This window comes from Bombus vancouverensis, chromosome 12, assembly GCF_051014615.1.
Source record: "Bombus vancouverensis nearcticus chromosome 12, iyBomVanc1_principal, whole genome shotgun sequence".
Classification (NCBI taxonomy): domain Eukaryota; kingdom Metazoa; phylum Arthropoda; class Insecta; order Hymenoptera; family Apidae; genus Bombus; species Bombus vancouverensis.
The window spans coordinates 11,234,349-11,260,150 of record NC_134922.1 but is presented as its reverse complement, the minus strand read 5'-3'; the positions used below and the strand labels follow the sequence as shown (position 1 = coordinate 11,260,150).

Here is a 25,802-nt window from a genome sequence, read left to right as displayed (position 1 = left end):
CGTCATTGCCGAATAAATATGTGCACTTAAAGATATTCCTTCTCGTGTAACATTTTACAAATCTTCTCTCGAAGGAAACGATAACTTGAAACAGCTAAAACGAATTAAGATATCTTAAGATTCAACAGATACTATATATACATTGCGTGTCTAAAAATAGAAAAAGAAAAATAAAAACAATAGAGGCTTACAGCAGCGTTATACTATATACATATTTGCATCGTGGCAGGCGTTAGGATTATAATTTAACATGTCGAAAGAGAGCATTTCGATTTTCCCCCGTGAAACAACGTACAAACGTAATATTTATATCACTGTACGTGTTAAAGGTCGCCTTTCGTAGATTTCCTCGTTTTACCTCCGCTGTAACGTTGTACATTTTCCATGACGTTACATATTTCAAGATCTAGATTTTCTAGAACTTTCACGTTTTTCTAGAATTTAGTGTAATCTTCTCGAAGGGAGTTACACAGGAAAAAGAATTCGGTTACTGGACTCTCGTTTTTCTCTTTCTGCCATTTGAACTGTTTACCGCGGTTCAGTGAACTCTGCCACAGACCTGCGACTCGATTCCACCCAGATAAGGGTAGCCGCTCTTCGCCTCGCTGGGGCTGTGGGGTGTTACGTGATGGTTTATCCCTGCCGGGGTTGGCACCCCTGAAGACGCACCCTGGACCATGCACGCGCTCATATTGGACGCTGTAGGGCTGACACTGCCGCTCAGGCTACCTAGATTCAAATTGCTGGTAGTGAGATTAGAGGCCAGATTGCTGCTACCGTAGTGAGAGGCGTTGAACAATCTGCAACGAAAAAAGAAACGGAGCTCTGCAATGGATGTTTTCTCGGGTTTGTTCAAGGATAAGGAGAGGCAGAGTTAATCGTCGTAATTACAGTCTCCGACTTCTGTTACATCAGAGAAGGGAAATTTATGTGCGACTGCGTGAGTGTAGCGCTGCTGAAGTTATTTAGTTGAAAAATCGTTTATGTTAGGTATACGTGTAATCAACTTGTACCCTGGTATTATGTACGTCATATAATAAACTTCTCTGGTGCGATCATCAGCTACTCTTGAAGGAAAAAATAAAGGGAAGTGTAACTAACTACATAGCGATACAAATTTGTTTGATTCCTGACATAATATCGATCTTGGTAATTAAAACTATACGTCGTTGTATGAAAGAAGTTTCTATACGAATAAATGTTCGATTTCAGCGATCGATAGCGAAGAATTTATTATTTCGTTCAAATATCTCTGCAAACCAGAATTGCATTTTGTGAAGCTTCCTCGATGAAGTTTCAATCGAAGAATCCTAAACGTTGCAATTGTTAATCTACTTTCTGCGATTCTGCATCTTTCATAGACATTTTCTGCGTATTTCGAATCGTTATCTCGCACGAACGTATAAACCAATTTTTCGTTTCTTCGATAAGTACCACGTTTTCTACGAGATTAATTAACAAACAAATTAATAGGACCACCTATGATCCGATCTTACATCTACGGTTCGAAGGAGAAACGAACGGAACATGTTAGTTGCCCCAACTATGCGCAGTTTATATTACGGAAGGATTATCTGTACACGTTTAATTTCTCTAAACCTCAAGCATTCCAATTTGCCCTGAAAACGAAACTCCTTCGCAGCATCTGCTGATTACCTGACACTCTGATCGATACGACAAAAAGAAAGAATCTCTCGTCCAATCTTAGAGAGTCATCGGTGGCGTATTAAAGGAATCACGGCCTATAAAGCGCAGATCTACGTGCATCGTGAGTATCCGCGGATGAGATGATCGCGAGAGATGGGGAACGCAGAAGGCAGCGAAATTCATACGCATGTTGCGCTGAATGTAAAGCAGGTCGACGACGCGGCGTTCCTGGCGAACGCAGGCGCGACGGTATCAAAGTATTAAAACTGCGGGGCAGTTTCGCCTGCGCATAACCTCCCGATGAAATTCTCTTTTCGTTTCTCGCGAGTCTCAAAGTAACCGCCGGCCAACTTCTCCCTCGTTTCGCCGTGCAATCAAAGCTCGCTGCTCGTTTGCAAACCGATACCGGGGCAAGGCAGCGAGCTTCACGCTCGCACACGTACGAGTACGAATCGTTTAGGGCGTGTCGAGGCTGCCAACAACCGATTTCAAAACGGAGTAGCGGCCCTTTTGACCGTTTCGGCACAGCAGCACGGTTAAGGACCCTAAAGCGTGCCGATGCTGGAACCATTTAATTCCTCTCTCTCCTTTCTTCTTCCTTTATCCGCGCGCCTTTTTCCTTCGTCGTATTCTCGTCCACCCTTTCTCGTCCTCTTCGTCCTTGCACCTTAATTCCTTCTGGGAAACGGTACAGCGGAAGCTGCACGATTTATCGACCGTCCCCGCGTGCTCTACGAATCTATTTCCCTCTAGCCAACCAACGCTACAAATCATATTCAGCTCTATGGAATTGTTAATGAATTCCAGCGAACTTTAGCTGCAACGAATAATTTACAATCGACGCTCGCTGAAATTAAGGCAGAGGCGAGCGGCTGGAGAATTCGTTTGGCAAAAGGCGTTTACAGATGGGCTGGTTTGAAATTTTTGCACGTTCGGTGAAACATCCTGACATTTCCTTCACACGAGGGTTCTTTACCGGGGAGATATCTTACCAATGCTCGATTAAACCAACTTCGAATATCTTTATCCGAGCGTAGGTTTCTGTTGTTCGATCGCAGATAGCGAGGAAAGTCGATGGTGTCGTTCTAACAAGAACAGCGAATTCCACTTACTTTACGCTGTATGTTTCAAGTATAATCTTGTTACGTAGAACTACAGTCTTCTTATAATTAGATCACTGGCGTGTATCAAGATAATAAATATCTAGGAAAAATTAATTTTCACCTATTTATATGAAAAATCGAAAGACTACACGAGTGTAATTATTCCTTGACGTTTCTGCACCAGAGACGGAACATGACTAGAGACTTCGAAAGTAATTTGGAATGATTCAGCAGCGATATAGGTGCAATATCCAACGAAAGCAAATTTCAAAATATAGAACATGAAATTGGAAATATCTCTGACTGCTCTAACAATCGCGTTAGCGTTTAATATAATTCCCTTTGTTTTGGCCGCTCCAAAGCTTCCTGTATTTTGAACCATTAATATTCCTCTCGTGCTTCGGCGTCGTTTTGCTCCTCAAACATCCCAATTCCCTGTGAAATTTCATCGGAACGACGCATACGTGCTACTGTCGCATAAAATGCCTGCTGTCCTTCTCCGGCAAAGTCAATTAACCAAAGGCAAAACGCTACTTCATTATATTTCCGATGCTTGGCGTTCGTTTTTAATAACAACGGAGAGAACGGCTGGCACGATGATTATCGCCTGTATAAACGCAAATGGATATCCATAAAACGCGTGCACCTTGAAAGCGGTGCGCCGCGAAATTCAAACGACGATGATATTCAGCTGAATCGAATCGCGTGGCGTAATCTTCTGCCCGATGTGATTTCCGCGATCGCGCGGCTACCACGAGGCCGATAAAACGAATGAAAAATGGTCCGCGGTAATGTCTACGGTGTCGGTGGAATTTCGTAGAGGCAGACCCGAAAATCGTGGCAGTCGAGGTCGAACCGCTTCCGGGGTGAAGCAGAGGCCACGAAGTCCCCCGGTTAAAGCTGGATCATCGGCGAAGATCAAGACCCGCGTTGGATTATTAGCCGGTAGCGTTTCATTACGGGGGCCGAAGAAGCAACATAATTGAGGACCACACAGAAAACGTGTCGGTGGGGTCCCGGCTGCTTCGCCGTGCCGAGCCAACAACTCTCTTTCTCTCCTTCGTCTGCCTTCTTCTCATTCTTCTCTTTTCCTCCTCGGGGAGTCTTTCGTCTCACCTGTTTCATCCACCGCGCGTCGCTTTCTCTTTATTTTCTTTGCTTTTCCCCGCTCGTTCGGCCGATTCTCCTCTTCAGGGATTCCATCGCCCAGAGATTCGTACGGTTCGAAACAGTTCGACGCTCGTCATTTCTTCGTCGTCTGTTTTTAGCTATTCGCGTGGTACGTTACGCTGGTCCACAGTTTCGAATCGTCTTTAATATTCATGACTTTCAAAGCAAATCGGCCAGTAGCGTAGTTCGCTGTTATTTCCTGTCTTTGGTAGCTTCGATGGAGATCAAGCGAATCGTGTATCGTCGCGTTTGTATTTTAAATTTGCAAATAGTAATCATCGTTCATCGATTCGTTTCGTTAAAGTTGGGCGCTACTTTAATACACCATGGGCATCGTAATATTTCGTCTTCTCAGACACCTGATTCTTTCATTGAAGTATCTTATCTGATATATCTCCATTTTTCAATATATGGTAAAATATTCCAGTTTAAGAACTGTAATGTTACGCAGATTCTTATGAAACGATGACTGAACACTCGAAACCGTATAAAGAGGAAGAAAGATAGGGAGAAAGATAGGGAAATTTGAAAAGAGATGAATGTAAGGATAAGGAAGGAACGATATGTATTTTGTCAACGATTAATCCATCGATGAAATCTAATCTTTTCGCTGTATAACTACATACCGACTTCAAACATTTGATTCGATATTTGTTCTCTTGTCGAATAAGTGACAAATTTTCGACCAGTAGATTGCACATGACGTGCACGCACGTATAGTAGAAAGGTTGTCGCGGATTTAACCCTTCCTCTTCCTTTTCTCCAGTTTCAGATTCTCAGATTCCGTTTTCAACTTCTCGCTACGCTCTCCGGTTCGCTGTTTCGTTCGTCTTTCTCCTAGGGACTTTCGTCGTTTGCGGTCTGCGCTGCAGCGAATTGGCCTCTGCACTCGGCGTGTAACAGCACGCTGCAGCAGGCGAGCATTTCGCCAACCTGTTATTACGCCACAATGGCTGAATTAATTGTTCGAAACACCCTGTGAGCACAGGCTGCCTTCGCTCTTTCTCCTCACCGAGTATCTCCCGCATTTCTTTCCTTTTTTCTACTAAAGCTTTCCCCTCCGTAAGGCTTGCCCGCTTTAAACGCCCGGGATAATGTATCTCTACCCCGACAACGTGCACTTTGCTTCGACAGTGGACCTCGTGGGGGGTCCTTCTCTGACTTTTAAGCTCCACCGAATTAATATTTTTCCCACTTACGATTATGTTCGAAGCGCGAAGAATCACAAATGGAAAACTTTCTTCTGGCAGTGGAAACGAGACACAGTTGTCAAAAATAGATCCGCTCGTTTTGCGGAATTCTTACGAGAAGAGAGAAGAGAAGATACGTTTAAAAAGAAGCATCGAAGCTTAACGGGATGGTGGAACTTGGAAAACGAAAGTTCTCTGAGCAAACGATAGTTTAGAAAATGTTTAACGTTAAAATCATCGCCTCTGTTTGCTATCTCGTTTGACTTTGTATTTCGTGTTCCTGACAGGCAATGAATTCTATCACATTCTATCGGTTCCAACGTTTATCATTCACTGGCTCCTACGTTTTATCGTCTTGTTTAATAAAAGTCTTCGATAAATAGTAACTCACCCGTAATTCTCGGCAGTCGGTCTTGGCCATTGTTGCTGAGCAGCGTAGTAATTCTCGCTATAGTTGTAATGTTGAGGATAACCAGCCGTGGTTGCTGCGGCTGCAGCTACCGATGCTTGGCCATAGCTCTGATAACTTTCAGCACTGCTACCGTAATGTTGAGTTTGAAACGATTGCAAGCTCATTGTGTTGAAGGCGTTCAACTGTTGACTGTTCAACTGCTTGCGAAGTCTGGCTCGTCTGTTACTGAACCATACTTGCACGCGTGCTTCAGTCAAATTTGTTCTGCAACGAAACCGAGAAAGAGATTTTGAGTCGATCGTTTCGTGTAGAAACTATCACGATTCTGCTCGTTTAATCGTAACAATTTGAATCGGTGATTGGATTTTGTATAAACCAATAAGAACACAGAGTAACATTTATATAGAAAGATAAAAATTCCACGTACTTTTGTGCCAACTCTTCTCTGGTATACACGTCGGGATACTGTGTCCGATGGAAAGCAGCTTCAAGTTGCTCCAGTTGTTCACCAGTGAACGTGGTCCTGCTTCTACGTTGCTTCCTCTTCAAGGCGATTCCTGGCTCGCTCTCTGTGTCCGAGTCATCGCCACTGCTGCCTCCTAAAGTCAGAATGTAAAATAAAAATATTAATTAACGATACGAGAATAATGTCGATCTTTCCTTCGTATCAAACTATTTTCTTCTCGTTCGTCGTAACTTAGTTGAACAAATACTATTAAAACTGCAATTGTATCATTGTTGCACCTGAACCGGAGTAAGAAGTCAATTTTCAATGACCATAGTACATTATACAAAACTATGGTTCCGATCGTGTCAGCTAGACACGTAATGTAAGCTCGAACGATATGTAAAGAATCTTTCCTCCAATAATTTCGACGAAATCCTACGCAGGGCTGAATTATTACTCTCAACCTATTTTTCATCCTACAATCGCGAGGAAAATCTTGTCACCGACCAAACGCTTTGTGCAATATCAAATTATCTTAGAAAAGATCATTCCTGGTATCCAACAGCATAAAGATACTAAAAAACGAATCTCCTATTTTTAAGCAATCAACGAATGAGGAGATAGAAGGAAAAAGTCGTTTGCGTGTGTTATCACGAACGATCGAAAGATTTCTCTCAATCACGATACGTATACGCAGGCGTGATGAAATTAATTATGAAAAGCGGCGTTTTCTGCTGCTTGGCACGCGAAAGATGAGGAATTGAAAATTCCAGGGAACGCGGCGGACGAAGCCGCGCTCTTATCGACGAAAGGAATCGATGCTAAAGGTCCAAGAGATCCCGGCGAGATGTTACGGAGCACGCTTCTTAATAGCGGCAAGAAGGTCTCCCAGTCCAGCACGTGCTGCACGTCAGATACCGAAGATAGGAAGCGAGTCGTTCACGCCCACAGTTCACACGCCGGACTCGGCAACCCACCATTAAGACCCTCCTGATTACAGCCGTGCCAGCCGAACCTATACTAAACTAAAACACCGGAGAAATTAGGGTCCGCCGCGAAGAAATTAAGTTCTTTGACATGTCCCGTCCCACCCGAGCTAAACGAAAGCCTGTCCAACGTCCACGAGATACTTCCTTTCGTCTGCCCTCGCGAGGCTCCGTACCGGAAACTCTTTCGTCTCTCCAATCGACGTCGAGTTTTACGACAACGTAATTGCGCGCCTCTTCTAACGTTTCTGCCTTTCGTTCTCTGCAGCCTTTCGTTTAACCCTTTCGAGTATCGCCGCTATTGTTTCTAATCTCTATCTTGGAAATGTTGCGAGACGAACGGTTGTGCCGTCAGCTTGAACACGTTGTAAACGCAAGTTTGATTGTATTCAACAATTGCGTAGGGTCAGTGGATTCTTGTCGATTTATTCGCTTGGCAACTAAGTGATTGCGGGTTTTGTCATTAGGTGGTAATGAGAAAATCCGCAATCACTTAGTTGCCTACTCAATACATTGAGATAACAGGTGTCAGATAAAGAGACATGCAGAGTGGTAGGTGTAAAAAGTGGCACAATTGGATAGAATATTCCATCAGATAAAATAAGGAAACATACGGTAAAATTTGTTCGCACGACGCCCCATTTCCGAGAAAAACGAGTTCCATGATATGACAAGTAGACGTAAAACTGGCTGAACTGAACAAGAGTAATCGACAGGAGTTAAATTACACGTGAAAATAAGTAAAAAGCGTGGAATATGAGGCTTGAAAATGAGGCCTTGAACGAAAAATCTTATTTTACATTTACGACTTATTTTCGCACGAATAATAACGCCCTGCCGATTGTTTTCTCGTACCTAGTCTTGGTACTTAGCCAGGTTTAAGTATACTTGGCAAATTTTCAAACTCGATTTTCTCAGAAACGAAGCGTCGTACGAAAGAATTTTATTGCATATTTTCGACTTATTTTTTCACACAGAATCACTCTGTTCCCAATTGTATTCATCACCAGCTACGATCCACCCTTTCTAATCGTTACCAATTGTTCTGTAATTACATTCCAAATGCTGAAGCGTACGAGACGCTGTATATCTATTAATGTCAGTTATTCATGACTAATGATACTGCACTTTGTAACAGAGAGATTGGAACTGCTCATTTTTGCCCAATTTCCTTTAGATTATCGTGGCAATACATCGAAAGTATCGCAATCCAGCAACCTACTCTCCGTAAGTATTTTCTTAAAAAATACCAAATACGTCGTTTTTTAATTTTCGAGAAGATCGAATGCATCGCTTAAATAACAAAGAATTGTTATATAACTATTTTCGTAGAATTAAGACTTTCTTCGGTCTCTTGTGCTGGAAAGAGTCAAGAGGCTACGCGCATTTACACGGATTAAATAAAATCGATCTTCCAAAGAGAAGAGTTTTTTCACTCTTATAATTGTTCGATTTTAAAAATGTCTGTCGAAAGGAAGATCCTCGTTCGAAATATTCCTTAGAAACTTTCCTGTTCCAGTTCCCTAAACTAACGAAGCTACAGTGTCTCAAGTTTGATTAGACGCGCACGTTTAAGTTGAGATCGGAGTTTGCGAACCTTCGAAGATTAATGTTTAAAAAAATTATACGAAAGAATATTTTTTCTGCATTTCGTTAAAGTGATAGGCGAATTAAATCGTGATCGCAGTTTCGTTCGCGTCCGTGCAAAAGTTTTTTTTACATTTTCTTCCCCTTTCGACTCAGACACGGCAATTTATGCGTCGATTCCTGAATTAAGTCGATCGATCGACGGGAACGAACGTCTAAATCAATAGCACCTGCGCGAACGTCAGCTCTCGAATTCATGAAGTTGAACGCCGCGAAGTGTACGGCGGTTTCTTCGAGATTAAAGACCTCGCCGCAGCCGTAAATCCTCGTGACGGTTTGAGCAGAACATCTAACCACTTCTCCAAGCCTTCACGCTTTCCACGGCCAGTCAACGCTCGCTTATACCGTGGTTTGTTTCAACAAATAACGAAAAATATCTTGATCGTTCGTTGTTTACTTAAACAGCATGATTTTTTCATTCGTTTAACGCAACGACGCTACGTTTTGAATACACTTCTTTGAATAAAATCGTGTAACTCTTTGCACAGTGTCGCGAAGGATATTACTTTTTCAGCTTTAAATTCTTCTCGGTGAGAAAAAGATGCTTTTTGGCTTCTTCTCGATGTTTTCTCCCAACGTACAGCGATAAACGTAATAATAAACGAAATAATAAAATAATCGAATAGTCTGACTCGTTACATGTACAACATCAAAGTTGTACATTTAAAAGATTTGTAAACATAGAGTAAAGAAAAAATATAAAATAATAAATCCAAGATCTGGAATTAATGTACGTTATCAAGTTTTACTCGCGTTTCGTTAAACGTAACGAAGATTCGTTGAACTCGACGAAACGATATCGTTACACTACAAAGGGCATGATGAATATCGACAGTATAAAGTCAAACAGAGAACCGCAAAGGGTTAATCGTCCAAAACCGTGTAAACAATTACTGTCGGGGGAAGCAGACAGTTATTATCATTATCCCTGACAGTTTCGCTTGACTACCACTTTAGATCAGCGGAACATCTAAATCAATAGAGTCGGACCCTGTTGTTCCTCGAAGAAAACGGCAGGCTCGCTCTGGTGTTGGCGGTTTGTAAGATTAGAGGCAGCCGGATACGGAGCACGAGAGACCACACGCCGCGTGTGTACACGCTCTACCTTTTCCTCTCCGTGTCCTCTCTTTCTCTGCTCTGGCTCTCACCGACCTTCTGCCTCTTCTTCTTCCCTTAACCTCTTCTTCTGCCCACTATTTTTTGCCTTCGTGCTGCTTTCTAGCTTTCCGTTTTGTACTAACTGGCCGTTTAATTTTTAACGAGGATGAGAATGCTCAGCCGAGTGTTCGAACGTAAGCGCTACGTGGAATTAAACGGGGTAGATATTATTGCTACTTTATAATAGCACTTGTAATTTCATATATCAACATAGGAATAGAGAGCAAGTCAAAAATTAGGACCTTGGGTGGGCGTAAAAGTGGGTATAAAGTTAATTAGTATCGATGTATCGAGGCAGACATTTTTCATTTTTGTAACTTTAATAAAAAAGTTATTTATGGCGCGATGACTAAATTCGACGTTGTTCGTTTCAGTTAAGGGAAGCTCGTTTATTAGAAGACAATTAGAAAATTAGTCGTGAGAATATATTTCATTTGTAGAAAATTATTATCGTAATTTACAGGGCTTCTAATTCTTGCAAATTTACTGCGTTACAAGTATGCGTATAGAAGAGTGTAATCTGATAGAATAATTTTAATTCCTTTCATTTATCACAGCCAGCAGCGTTAAAATCCTAACTTACGTAACGTTACTTCTTATTATTTTTCATTTCATATATGCATATCTATTTTTCTTTCTATACAAATCTCCGAAAAACCCACAACCGCGATTGAATGTTTCAAAAGACCTCATTGCCCTTACGTCGCGCGAAAGCAGGAATGAAAAGATCCATAAAGATTTTACATCCAATGGGGAGAGTATTCAAAGAGATTCTTTATCCTTCCTGACATTACGTCGACTGCACGTCAACATGGCGATGGATACGATACTCCAGTCTTTTATTTCAATTTTATATCGTATCATCCGCCATAGCGGTTAATTAATTACATTTTTATGCTTCGTAATATCGATGTAAGCCTATAATACACGAATAATACATATAATACATGAATTCTATCATTTATTAAATCATTATTTTAAATGTTAAAGAAAATCTATTAAAAAATCCAACTTCAAAGTGTTTCATTTCATTTTGTCTAATTATCCACCTTTCTCTCGTTCTAACACTACCAATAGCTAAACTCGTTCCAATGAACAATCGTCGAATTTCTTATGTCGAAAACAAGAAGAATAACTGGAATCACGAAGCCATTGCAAAGTTGCTTTTCAAGTAAGCCTGTTCAACGTTTTACAACCTTTAATTTTTATTGTTTTTAAATAAATTCGCAAGTGTTACCGAAACACGGAGAAAAACGTATATGCACAAACTACCGAGGGAAAAGTATAGTTATTCCGTACAAAAGTAAGAAAAAGGATATCGTAAGCTAAAATACACCCTTCCAACCCTTTCGCCTGTCGTCAAAAAAAAAAAAAAAGAAAAAATCTTACTTAAGACGATCATTAGCCGCAACAAACTAATTTTCTCAAACATTTCCCAAGCAACGCCGTTTATATCCGTAGTAAAATGAGAAGAATCGATTCACGTGATTAAGTATACGCAGAGAGATTATTGCCTGAGAAGGAAGTGCAATTGTAGTTCGCTGGTATAGCAATGCTATTTTCTTCTACGGAGGATATGATCGTGGGAATACAAACTTTACTAAATCATGCAACATTTCACTTAGAAAACGCCTTATAACGCATTCCGGATTCTCGAGCCAGCCGGTACAACGTAATTTGACCGAGGACGAAATGAAGATTTGTGCGCGGCGCGGTGCAAACCGATCAACAGGTAGGCCATCCAGCCGTTCTTACATCGGGCTGCAATTCCCCGGCGTACATCTAATCAAAACTAAATCTTCCCGACAAGGTAATAAACTCGACACATCTACGCACCACGGGACGCCTAATATTTCTTCGCGAGCTTCACCGCCACCAATAAATAAAAAAGAAAGGAACTCCCTTTACGTCCGCCGGCCGGACCTATATTCCCGTTAATCTCCTCTTGCCCTCGAAACTATTCAGTCCTTCGAGCGAGCAAAAGTCTCCCGATGAATAGATTTATTTAAAGAAACGTTGCTGATTTTGTGGAAGAGAAGGTCGGTCGAGTTTTACTCTCGCAGATATTTTTATATCTCCGTCGATATTTTTTCTGAACAATGTTTGTCAAATTCTGCTACTTTTTTTTTTTTAATATTCCTTTTCTATTTTACACTGTACCCTCTTTGCTTCTGACGCGTACATTTATCAAAATTTTATTTGCTTCTACTTGATCTTTAATCGAGCCGTCCTTCCGCTATGTTGTAGCTTTTTCTAAACAAAATTTGTCAAATTGTGCTCCTTTCTTCGAATATACCTTTTCTCTTTTATATACTTCTTTCGTTGTTTGTAGGCAAAATTTCGTTTGATTATATTTCCTGTATAATCGCGCGGTCTCTTCGTTTCCGAATTGTCAAAAAGTGTTATCTCCATAGCTGCAGCAGATTCGAGCTGTGTGTATGCAGACAAATACGGTAGAAAGTGGATACAGTAACAGAAAGACACAAGAAGTTTCAATAGTGTATCGACTGCTCGTATACGATCCATTATGGTTGTTTGAATATAGAGATACGTATATTCTCGGGGATAATTGTAATGGCCTTTCGTGCCAATACGGATGATCTATAATTAGTAATATCTTTCAGAGTTATTTTATATGGGATCCGAGTATCTTTTACTGTAGTAATAGATCATGAAAAGAGACGATCGTTATATCGTCAGGATAATACGACTCGTTAATTGAAAAAAATAAACTCTATAAGTCTCTCATCAACGATCTAACAGAAGAAATTTTTACTTATTAGTACGAGTGTTGTAGATACACGAGGATTAAGCCTGATACGCTAACTATAAACCATAGATTGCTTCTATATATAATTTCAAGAAGGAATAAATTCTGAAAATATAGTAGTAGCGTCGCTATTAAAAAAGGAGCCGAAGGAGATGAAATTTTTCTCGCCATTGAGATAACGTAATTTGTTACAAGGATCGTCGTAATACCACGAACTACAGCTTTTTTTCAGCCGGTACAAAATGTACGCGGTATTTATCGCTACGGTACCTTAACTCAATTAACGCAGCCGTACGCTGTAATTACGTTTATCGGTCGATTACCTCGAGCGTTTCATTTACGCTGGCCTAATTGTTTACGCGATGTTAAAACAGCGACAATGTTCGCAAATTTACACGCGTCGTACATCTCTATCGATTTCCATGTACAGGTGGTTTTTTCTTTTTTAAATATCGAATTACACGACGATGATCTTAAAGAAAGAAATGGTCTCACCGAGTATTCCGTCAATGGAATGATTTCTTCGAGGATCATCTCCAGGACGAGTCTGATTCGTGGGGCCACGAAGAAGTCTCGAGATACTGGAAACTGACGGCGCTGACGCTTTGTCACAGATACCATCCTGCTGGCAGAACCACGTTGGACCAGTTAGTATACTAATGGAAATTAATCAAACTTCATTTTCTTCCCTTTTACGTCCTCCATCATGTATTCTGAATATTTAACCGAATGTACGATCGCATAATGGCTTTGAATATTCTTCAAGAATTTACTGTGAAATCTTTCAACGGTAGATGATATACGACGAGAAACGTGATATATTAGAAATTGTATAAATAAAGTACATGTAGACTTTCGTTTTATATTTTGAATCACTGTACAGCTAGAATTGTGGTAAAGGGTTTGAAGCTGCGTTGAAACCTCGCACAATCGCAAAATGTTCGATCGGATTCTATTCAAGCAATCTACTTACTACAGCGACTCTTGTGCCAATTCTTAATTACCAGACCAAAACAGGAAATTATAATTAATTATTTTCCCCTCATAAACTAACAAAATTCCGATTTATTTGAAACGTAGTAGCTTATGTCAATCAACTGTCTCTAATAAATAATCGTTAAAGTAATTCGTCAGGAAAAGAGGAATGACGTCGTTTAATTAACAACCACGACGCGTAATTATAAAAACATTGTCTTATAGACCATAAACATTTTTGCACGGAGCGATCAATAGCGTAAAGACATTATCAACAGACCTTTATCAATTTCTCGCGGATCTCCCAGGTGAATATCCCAGGATTCTGTCTCTTCATATCCTCGATTCTCGCCTCGACTTCCGGTGTCGCGACGCGTGGTTTGCTACCGCCGATCACACCTGGCCTTATCGATCCTGTTTCCTGATATCGATTCAAGATCTTCGACACGCAACCATGAGAAACTCTCAATTGTCTGGAGATCACGCATGGTCTTACACCTGCTGCCGCCATTTCCACGATTTTTAAGCGGATGTGATTCGGCAGTGGACGTCCATTGATAAAAACACCTCCGAGTTGATTCACACGACCTTGTCCTGGAAAAAGGAAAGATGGAAATGCGTAATATACTTGCATTGATACTTGGCGTGAGAACTGGCATGGATGGAACACGCGTTAACTCTGTCACGATTATGAAATCATATATGGCGTTCAAACGAACCGCTTGTTACAAACCGAGGATGTACGTACGCATTTGATACTGGTATCACGTTACTGAATATTTCCTTCGCTTTTCGGTTTAACGTTAAATTCGTTTGAGCACCGAGAATAGAAAGATGTCTATACAAGCGTACTCTGTCGCAGAAAGTTCGTAGTTCGTTAGAGATGAAAGGGTTAATATGCGATAAATTAAGTATGCAATGGGAATGAAACGCGTTAGTTGATCCTAAATTAGGTTTTTCACGAGGTCAGCACAATTTTAAGAAATTCCTATTGTGCAACACATTTGCAGATACGAAACATCTTGAACTGCTCTAATTTTATAGCGTTGACCTGGTCTCCTGAAAGTCTTTTAATCAACTTGTGTACAGCTTTTTTAAACGCTGTTATTAAACTAAATTCTATGGGATTTTCTTCTGGAACGTGCAATTTTTATCAAGATCGAGAAAATCCAAAGTTCTGTGGATAATACAAGCATCTATTTTAGTTGTTTAAAAAATGTTTAAATCCTGCAACAGTAGCAACCACGATAAAACGTCCAGATAGTCACCAAAGTCATCATCAACGCTGATTTCAATTTCAGTGATCGAAACACGCGCGCAATTTCATGCAAACCGTATATGCAGTGTAAAAATACTTCTAAATCAATTTGAAAGCGAGAGTCGATGCAATACGAAAGCTTAAATCTGCGCTGGTATAAAGTGGACATTTTTCGGTTTTATAAAAGTTGTGCAGAAATTTCGGTGTCACGCGAAATGCCACTCAAACGCTAATTACTTGCAATTAGAAACCACTTTAACGAGCCTAATTATAATAACGAAGTGAAGCAAGAGAGCAGCAAAATGTAAGCGAAAAAGTAAGTAGGAAGGAGCGGCAACCCTTTGAAAAAGTCTTCGAAGGAGGAACTTCGAAAGAGATGCTATTGTCGGTCCTTTTATTAAGCGCATCGTGAAACTCGACGAAGAAAGAACTGCACGTAAGACAGAAATCCATGACTAAGCAAGAGAAGAGTAACGTGTACCTCATACACTATGCGTATGGTTTTGCATATGCAAATATTATGTCTACAGAATATAATATCGATAAAAGATGCTCTAGATTCATCAAGTTTTATAGAAATCAATTAATATTGATATTAAAACAAGCAACATTTTAATATCTTCAACATGTTAATATTAGAACAAGCGATATTTTTAAAATTATGAAAAGGGCAGAATAATGTGTTCTCTGTGTATTCTTTGCACATTGGTTTCGTAATATACAAATCAAAGCAGTTGTAAAACAAGCGATAGGTAAATAACCGTTCGCAACGTTGTGCTCGTCTGATATTTTGAAAAGAATAAAACGTTCAACATCGTACAATAGTAACACCCACATATCTCATTTTGAACAACCTACGGATTCAAAATTATCGAACCGAAGATCCTCCATCGATTACCGCACGCAAAGATAAAATTATCAGCGCGTGTAGAAGATTTAGGTTTCTGTAACACTTAATTAATTTCTATCGCGATCCCGTCAATTTGTACATTCGCTGTAAATCTGCATCGAAATAAAAAAAAAATATCGCTGAACCGCAAGAGTGCACGGTGTGCTACCCGCGATATAAACTTTACGACGCGCACAGGTAATTGGATGCGATAAAGAACCATTGTTTCAAACACGTTGCTCGAGGGGGTGTTCTCACGAGAGAGCTCTCGTAAGTCTTCTCGTATATGACGTCTCATTTCTTAGAGTAATGTTAGACGAAACATTGAACTCTATGCTCTCGCATCCGCTGACACTTTATCGCTATCCACCCCTCCAATTTCAGGAACAAGATTGCGAATGATCAAGTCGACGGTTCGAAATCGCTGGTTTTTGCTCCACCTACATCCACGTACCCTTATTTCGGTTGGTGTAATTCGTAAAAAATAGGTAACACAGCTGACAAACCAATAAAAATGATTTTTATCCCGCTTCAGATTTTCTGTTTTCGCGATCAACAAGAACATGCAGGTACCCTTCACTAAATTAGACTTCGAATTTTATCGAGGCAGAAACAGGATTATCTTTTGTATTTTCATCACACGTAGCAAATTTGTTCTGTATCTGAGAATTCGTTACGAGATATTTGACCATACCAAGAGCGTAGATCAATCCAGCAAATTAGATCAACAATCGCTAAAAAAGAAATTTTATCTACCACCTAAAAAGACACCCACTGCAAGGGTTACGTTACAACGACGCACAGAAACTGCACGTGTAGTCGAAAAGAAACGCAGAAGACCCAATTAATGTCCTAAATAAAGAAACCGCCCGCAATTCGAATGCTGAAGAGATAGGCAATCAGCGGAAGAGAGAGCGAGAGAAAAAGAGATAGTGGAGGCTAACGACTCGCTAAAAATTGATAATCATCGTAGTAATGGGCCTGTCGTTACACGAATCCTTCGTAACACCTGCTACGAAAACTTCTGCTAATTACCACGGCATAACTCAAAAAGATGTACCCCACCATCGTCTCCATCGGCCGTTTTCTGGTGCCGCCAAAGTAGTCCCGTTTCGTCATTCATCAAGTCCGCGAGATTTACATCCCCCTCCCTCCTACTTGGTGGGATCCCGATGGCCCGTAAGGCGCGTAAGGACATATCCACAAGCGCGTGCAACGCACACACCGCGCTCTTAGGCGGATCGTCGCGTACGCACGGCCCTCGGACACCTCTCATGACGTCAGTCAGGCCGCGGGGCCCGACGGGATTACAGGCAAGATCAAAAGGCGCCGACCGCCGCCGCCGACTCGATCTCACTCGCTCTTTCTCTTTTCACGGTCTTCGTCTTTGCCCCACGTTCCTCTCAGTACGCGCGAGGAGAGTCGCGCGGGATCCAAAACGGGCTCGGAGCGAAAGGACCTGGTCACGGGGTGGCCACTTCTTCAGGGTCCCCATGGACTTCGTTGGCGCGACAATATGTGAAATTTTCTGCATAACCCGGTCGATGTGTCCTCCATTAGCGAAACACGGTTACAAGTTGCGCACTGGCATGGTAAGAGCAACTTTGTTGCACACTGGCATGGTAAGTGCAACTTTGTTGCGACCGACTACTCGAATAACTCGCGGTCGGTGATCCGCTATATACGTGGTGGTTGAGAGGATTTAAAGGAAGCTACTATCTGATAGTCGTTACACAGAGGAGGAAATTTCGATGAACGTAATTCTTGGAAATTTTTTAGTCTCGTCGGAAGTCTTCTCGATCTTCGAATCTTTAATTCTTCGACCTTTTTTACGGGGATGTAATATACCTTTTTCGTGGACGAATTATGCGAGGGTGTTTAAAAAGCTCAGGGATACACGTAGTTGGAACGTAGCCAGAAATTGATGAAGGAGCACGCGGTCTTGTGATTCGAAGGTATCGACCATATGGTGGACACGCATATTCACTGTATGTGGACACGGGAGGACACGTAGAAAATCTTCGTATAATAGTAATAGGGTAGTAAAGGGATAGTAGTAGTAATAAAAGAAGTAGTAACGTTTTACAAGTAGTAGAACAGCGCGTATACATGTTGGCTAGTGGGAAGGAAGCAAGGTGTATCTTCGTTGATGGTGAGTGGTAATTGGTAGAAATAAGGAAGAGAGGAATATGTCTATGGGTTAATATCGAGGGTCAAAGAGAATTTAAATTGTTGACTCTGTTGGGCTTCAAGAAGACTCTTTTTCGGATAATGAAATTGCAATCGGATTAGTTTTGGGATGTTTTCATTCAGCTTAGGATGATTAGATTTGTGACTGTTAATGTGTAATGGCCAATTAAGAAACATTCGTGTCAATTAATTTTTATTATAAAATTATAAAATTTATTATAAAAGCAGTACCATATCTTTCAAAGTATGGACGTAAGTTACGTAGTATTACGAAGATGTGATGCTAGTGTCATAGGATTATCGTAAACAGGTCGGTCAGTATATCCTCGTTCATCTTTGAACGAGCAACTTCTCTATCTTTGTTTTTCAACGTATTTCGATCCTCCGATGGAAACTACTTGCTGAAGCATAATCTAGATCTAGAGCAAGAAACGTGTGACGCTCATTAACATGTTTGAGAACTTTGTATCTGGTCGCGGAGCTAAGACCACCCTGTAGAAAAGATAAAAGGGGCCGATCTGTTCGGTATGATGGAGAAAATAATTCCCAGCATGAATTATTGATAACAGGTAATTGATTGTGGGCGATCACGCTAATATCCATGATCGTGCCGATATGAAGCGATAGGGGCTTCCCCGATTTGAATTCGCTCGACGCAACTCGCATGATTAAAATTTACCCTAAGGCTATCGAGTTTCAATGGTGTTGGTATTTGTTAGATATCATTTGACTAGCAGTGGCCATAAAGTATACTTAATTTATCAAATCTCGTGTGCACGAAGTAGACTACGCCTTCTATCATCAATAACGTGAATTTTTCTTTTCGATGTTATTAAACGTTACTTTACTATAGAATTGCAGCTTAGATTGGCAATCCATAAGAAGAATACTATTCCTCCATTACTCTGACATATTTATTGTATCTCCTGAATTCGTTATCCTACATTTCACACATTTATTTCTCCTCTAATTCGTTCTCTAACAGTATTTTTAGATTGCTCTTATTAGTAACATTTATAACACGAGTAAGGAAAGATTCAATTTCTATTCGATGCAAGTATAACTTCGAACGATCGAAAGCAAAGGTACAAATATTTCAAGGCCGTAAGGAGCGCGACAAAAATGTATATACATAAGAAACATTGAAAAATAATATGTAACACTCGTCTACGATAAAGAATCGTCGTTACATGTTCTACGTTATTTGCGGCTGCCTATCGCTGTATTGAAAATGTTAGAATCACGCATGAAAATATAATAACGATCGTATATCGTAACATATTTATTATTTTATAAAATAGCTGTCGTATCTATAAAAAAGTTACTGACCCCTAGAAAGCAGAACAAGGAAGTCGATCAACAAACACGAACGTATACAGAAACACGACGATCTAGAAATACAACGATCAAATTAAAATGAAAAGTCCGGCGAAGAATGAAGTAACTAAAATTCACGTGCCAGCTCATCGAACGTATCTCTACGAGGAATAAATCACAGCGAATCAATAAGAACAGCCGGAGCCAGCACTTTAACGAAGCTAACGAACCTAAAATCCATAACGCGGCGCGTTCCGGGCGATTTTTCAGAGCGGCCAAACCCGGCAAAACAAACCGCTCGTTAACCATTCCGAGCTCGGTTGATCAAGAATCAATGACCAATTCCGTTCGTTTCGAATAGCATTCGTAACCGCATGATAAATGACGAATTGCGCAAACAATCGGGACGGGAACGTGTCTCGATCGCTGGTTGCCTGCTCGCCTGGCGGCCCCGATGAAAAGCCAAGGGGAAACGATTTGAGAGCCCAGAAGAAGAGGAGGAAGAGGTGGCCGTGTACCTGAGTGGGAGTATCCGCATGTACCAAGAGGATGCATGTACTTAACGTTCGGTGTGAGTTCCGAGTTGCGAAGGCTTCAATCAACGTGCCGTCGCCCGCGGCCTATCCGATATCAGACATTAGGTACCCACGGCTCTGGCTACGTACTTTAACTCTTTCACGTTCCGACGCCCACGAGCGTGGCCTGCCTCACAGCCGAACTTCTTTCCAGACGTAGCATACGCGTTCACCGAGAAAAGGCGCCGAACGCACGATGTTTAACCCCGAACGCGATGGGTCTGCGTGTATTTCGTGCTTATTCTGGCGAGGCCGATGTATTTTTTCTTATGACCTGTACGAAAGTGGAAACGATCGCACGGTTATTTCAACACTCGCGGAAACTTATTCTGGATACAGGTACCGTTGCAGGGTTCTTCATAAACTGAAAAGTTACAATTAGATAGGCAGATTTTTTAAACATCGTAGGAAACGATATGCAATTTAGTTTTTAAATGTTTGCACGTGTACGGAAAAGTTGAAATCTAACGATTGTCGGGTTCGCTTAAAGTTAAATTGAGAATTTTTCTGTTCTTTGTTTGCAAGTGTTCGTAATACTAAATATTCCTCTGATTATTGGACGAATTTTCTGCAACTAGTAAATTAATTAACTTAAGCACGCGAGGGTATTGGAACGAATTTAATAGAATGAAGCTTAATTGATATTTCTACGTCGGTACAGGGGCTTGACTTTGTTTGTTCGATGAAGAAGCTTTTCTATTAACTTTTCCTGTTAAATTTCAGGTTTAATTACTGTTTAATCGTCGTGTTTAATCCGCTCGTTAATTATTTCCCTATTTGCCCGATATCCCATAGACCATACAAATCCCACCGCATGACACGTCTACCGAAAATGCTACGAATTTTCTGGAGAAGCAAATAACTTGTGCGATTTTTGTAGCAACGATTTAAATGATAAAGTATATTTTTTACATAGACGTGGATTTAAAGATACAATACGATCAGTCTGTGCAAGATCTGGAGAAAGTCTGGTTGAGTTATGTGTTGAAGAATGTGTCAGAGCACGTCGTATAAGGTTTGGTATGTAAGATAAAGATTTATCGTGTTGTATATTTCATTCTGAGGTTACGCTAGATGGAATGAAAAGTATGTTGTAAAAAAATATAAAGTAACGTGTTCCGGGTATTTTTAATTAAAGATTCGGTTTCTCATCGCTCGATAAAATGTAATACGTTGCTTTTACCGTGTCGTCGACCTCGGAATTGAAAATAATAGTTGGACCGCGTTATGCTAATTGATATATACTTTACATATTACGTGCAGTCTGAACATTTTTGCATTTTCTCTCATAAATGTATAACGATCCACAGTTTCCAAACCGAGCAATCAAATATACCCGTATTCCTTTGTCTTCTATTTATCATTTAGGGACATTGTATTAATTGTTTAAAAAATCGAGACAGCGAAAGTATATTCTATGAAATACGATTACAGCGCACCCGTCGATTAATTCTAGGCAACTTGCTCCATAAAAGACATTTTATTACAATTCGTTGTAAAATATGTAACAGTAGACTTCGTTGTAACGATGAGATTAAAATTCTACGTTTCTCTGAAGAAAGCGTTCAACATTGTAAGAAACGATGGTCAAACGTAAAAAAATTGGCCGTAATCACCTGAGAATGACCCAAATTCAGCCGCCCATGCTCATTAAAATAAAAATAAAATAGATACAAGAATTTTCTGTTTCTCATAATGATAATTGAGCAACCCTGTATAATGGAGACCGCGAATTAAAGTCGTAAACGCGCGTGCGCTTGTTTCACGCGCGTTTATTCGAAACCTTTCATCGTTTCTGATGGGAATCGGTAATGGTCGAAACTTCGTTGGCCCGAATTAATTCACGCTTTCGCGGGGCCGAATTAAACGGTTTGCGTAACTCGAAGATGAAATGCGTCCGAAGAAGGTCACTCGAGGCGTGGAAGGGAAAAAAAAAGGCAAAAGCGTTTAACGGGCGGGGAATAATTCACTCGAAGCGCATCGTAAAACCATTAACATCGGCTGTAAAAGTTCCATCTGCCCTTTGAGAAGCAGCCTCGAAGAGGAGACCGACGTCGATATATGTCGGTATGCGAAACGTCAACTTTAGCCTCGTTTCGATGCATATCGTTTCTGCAATCTTCATTTGCATCGGATTGCAGTGACAATCGCTCTCCAGACGATATTTCGACTATGATTCCATTTATTATTAAGTTTGTTCAAACGTTAGAATTCGCGAATTAATTAATTCATATGCGAGTTATTATCAATCGAAGATGAGGGAGTAACGACAATTTGAGAAGAGAATCGAAATAAGCGTTTACTATGGAAGTTTAAGCTTTGAGAATAATAATTTCAGCAAGGTGATACTTGAAAATGTTGCTGCAGACGATATAGAAAAATGTTAGGTGAACATGAATGTAATTGAAAAGATTGGAAACATCTACGTATTATCATCATACATTACGTTATCGAACACTATAATTTTATAAACTTTAATATGAAATAAAATTGCAAACTCAACGATATTAACGACAGAATAGTTTCGCGAAATTGTTCAACGGGTATAAGAATAATTTCAAATTAAATCGAGCAAGTTATAGAGTCTAAAATTTATAAAATATTAAGCCAGATATTACACGAAATCATAATTCATACATTATGTGATAAAGTGTTTTTGATATCCGTCCCTACCGTTATTATGTTATCATATAAATTAAGTTTTTACGCATCGGACCATCCGAGATACATACGCACTGAAAATGATGAATGGTGTCGAATATAACGGTAAGCGACGGCTCTCTTTCATCGAATTTTGATACTTCCGATTTTTTAAATACACTCATTCGTATATTTTTTTACGTTACACTCGACAACCTATGTTTTGAAAAAAGTTCGACGTTTCGTCGCTGACAAATTTCACGACGCAATGTACCATCTTTTTGTATTATACATGCCAACCTTTGTACCGATTCTTTTTCCAATAGGTGTAAGATTAATAATAGACAACTTATGATAAATAAAAAGATAGCTAATCAATACGAAATACCTATAATAAATATTCTCAACGTGAATAATTACAAATACCTATGTAAAACAGTAAACAAAATAATTTGTACTCAATCTTCGTAAATAATATTTATGAAACTTTTTATCAATTTACAAATAGACATTAGAATTTGAAATTTTATATCGAACTCTTCTAAAGTAAACTTTAACCATGAAAAAGCAAGTGTCTTAAGATTAAAGATGCATATACAACATAGGAAGTTGGATATATTAATCCTTCCTATATGTTCAATACGCAAAGTTGTAACGTAGAATCGAATAATAAATATCGTAATTTAATTTTAATAAATATATCGTAAATACGAGGAGTTTATGTAATTCTAACGAGGAGAATTCCTTCTGTTTTCCTTGACGCCGGACTATCTTCGGTGGCTCGTGTTTAGCGACGGTATCCAATAGAAAACGGCGTCCCATAATGTACATAATACGAATGCTTCTACCAATTTTCTTCAAATAAATTAATAAATTTATACAAGAAAGGATACTAATATCTCTTTAAAATAACACTTAATAAATAATCATTGATATTACAGATAATAAATAACGTCGCGTTGGGATTTTTTTGAGAAAACCAAGAAATAACGCATAGGCCAATTACATAGAGACGATGGAGACGCGAGAACGATCAATTAATTAATTAATCAATACAAAGAATGAAATACTCGGAACAAAATCTCAGTTATCCACGATTTGAAAACACATTTCTCTCCAGACTATCGTATTGCTCCAACACAAAACCTCTAAACCGTTCTTTAACACTAGAACCACCAGAACAGTTAAAACGACGAACTCATAGTGTTGCATAAAACTGTAATATATTTGCAGTATGTCTGTTTGAACAATTATTGCTAAAGTGATTTAATCTCCCGCGTTATTTATCTTTGCACGTTCTACTTGCTCCAATTTCTTCGATACAAAATTCTCTACCGCCTAATATTAACGTACACGCGAGATCATCTCGTCAAACAAACACACGTACCTTGAAAAGGATATCCAGTGAAATAGGGTGCCATGTTCAGAGTGCTGACTGCCATCTAGCTAATCGTGGTCGTCTTCAGCCGTCCTTGGATCACCAAGCCACCACAAAACGCCAGACGTTATCAATAAACGTAACCGAAATACCGTTTCTCCTTTCGATTCTTTCTCAACTGTCCCTTGCAATCACTTCACACGCAACTTGAACGGAACTTACAATAAAGATACGGCAGGAAAAAAGACGAGCTAGAGAAAAAGGAATTGGAGTAACCTGGTCGCGAAACGATCTGTCTTGTCGAGGATGACCGAAACGGATCTGTTTTGCCGGTTGCGAGTAAAACGATCGTGAGACCTGTTTGCTTCGGGGTCTCGGCTCGAACTGTTCGGCTGCCGATTCGTACGGAGGCTGGCGGCAAAGGAGGCTGAGAATAAAAGAAAGGAAAAGAAAGGCCGAGGTAACACCGAGGGCAAAGAAGGCTCCGCCTTCGTTCAGGGGCCCTGTCGAGGTGGGAACGTCTGGGTCCAAGAGCACCTTGATGGCTCTAGTCGAGCGGTGCATTGGTCACCTCGAAGGTGACCTCCTGAAGGTGGAGGTGGTCTCTTTCATGACTCCGCCCGACTTTCTCCTTTCCTTCGCGAGCGCAGGCCTCTTCGGCTTGCTCTCCACGCGTACCTTCACGCTCCTTCGATGTCCGACCGGTGGAGGTAGGATCGGTAGCTAAATGTAATGACGTTTAATCGAACGCGATCGTTTCTCGATAATGTGCTAAAACACAGGGTTACACGAATCAGCTAAGCTTCTACATCTTGAAACTCCACCTTCGAATGATCAAATTTGGGGTACATTGCGAGACAGCTTTAGACTCTAATGCGATAAGCGGTGAGGAAAGAACGAGGGATTATTGGGTAGTTTAGGTAGTTTAGTTTAAGATATGAGGAATGAGAGTATGATTTGAATAATACTATGATAGTGTGCAAGAGCTAGTGAAATAAGGAACAAAATATATCTACCTGTAGATAACGAGGAACAATTTTCATAGGACGTATGGATACTCCAACTTTATTTCTTATTTTCATTTTCATTTTATTTCTTATTTTCTCTTCTTCTTCCATTCGGTGGATTTGATCTTCGTTGGGAAGTTTTGTTCGTTTTCGTAGCGACAGCGACCCTGTTTATCAAAATCAGAAGGTTGATCGCGAAACTTGGTAACCCTGGTAGAAGCTGCGTCGCGTGATTCGATCAATGGGATCGTGTAAAGTTCAGAGGAATCTATTTCGCACACGTCATAGTCGCTGCTGTGCCTGTGATTCGATTCGCGTCGTTAATTAAAATGAATTGTATTTGACGAGTGATCGTGCGTTTAATTGAATCGCGAAACCCTAGGCATCGATGATGCATCTTCGTGTCGCGTCGAACAAGCGCGACTCATTTTCCATGCTTTAAGGGAATATTTCCATTTAGAAGGGGCGACAAATTATTTTCTTTCTTTGAATATATAGATTGGGGTTAGATTTGTTTTCCTTTTGGTAAATAGAACAACACGAATCGTAGCAATCATTTGTGCTGCGTTTACCGTAAACATGTAAACAGCCTAAATCGACGCATAAACCTGTTTTTTCGTGCCAAACTTTTAGTAAATCAAATGTTACACGGAATAACCTACAGAAATATTTAAATAGGTAACATTAGGTACTAAAGCATTTATATTTATTTTTGTAAGATTTTGTTGCCAAAATGAGACCGGTTAAAAGGGTTTTGAACTACAGAATTGCTTTGTTCTAAGAAACAGAAAATGTTTCCAATCCCATCACGTTCTTCTTTTGTGATCTTCAAACGTAATAGCTTCAATTAATTACATTCGTAGCAGATGTAAAAAGTAACCAAAGATATAAATTCTTTCAGTCTCTTCAAACATATTTTATATTATACAAAGGCTAGTACAAATTTCAAGAGATCACGTGACATATTTTAATACGTCAATGATCAATCTTCTTCATCCTTTCTTCGGGCGTTAGGTATGTCGAGCTGATTCCCCGCTGCGAC

General features: G+C 40.1%; 1 protein-coding gene across 1 annotated transcript; it reads right to left on the bottom strand.

Annotated features, from left to right (window-relative positions):
* Window positions 1–519: 519 nt before the first annotated feature.
* LOC117155346 (protein gooseberry) lies at window positions 520–23,817 on the bottom strand. Its single transcript, XM_033331226.2, has 7 exons — window positions 23,763–23,817; window positions 13,787–14,100; window positions 13,027–13,156; window positions 7,964–7,966; window positions 5,950–6,121; window positions 5,502–5,786; window positions 520–800 (listed from the first exon to the last, which is right to left on the bottom strand). The coding sequence occupies exons 1-7, from the start codon at window positions 23,815–23,817 to the stop codon at window positions 539–541; spliced, it is 1,221 nt and encodes a 406-aa protein (XP_033187117.1). The 3' UTR covers window positions 520–538.
* Window positions 23,818–25,802: the final 1,985 nt, after the last annotated feature.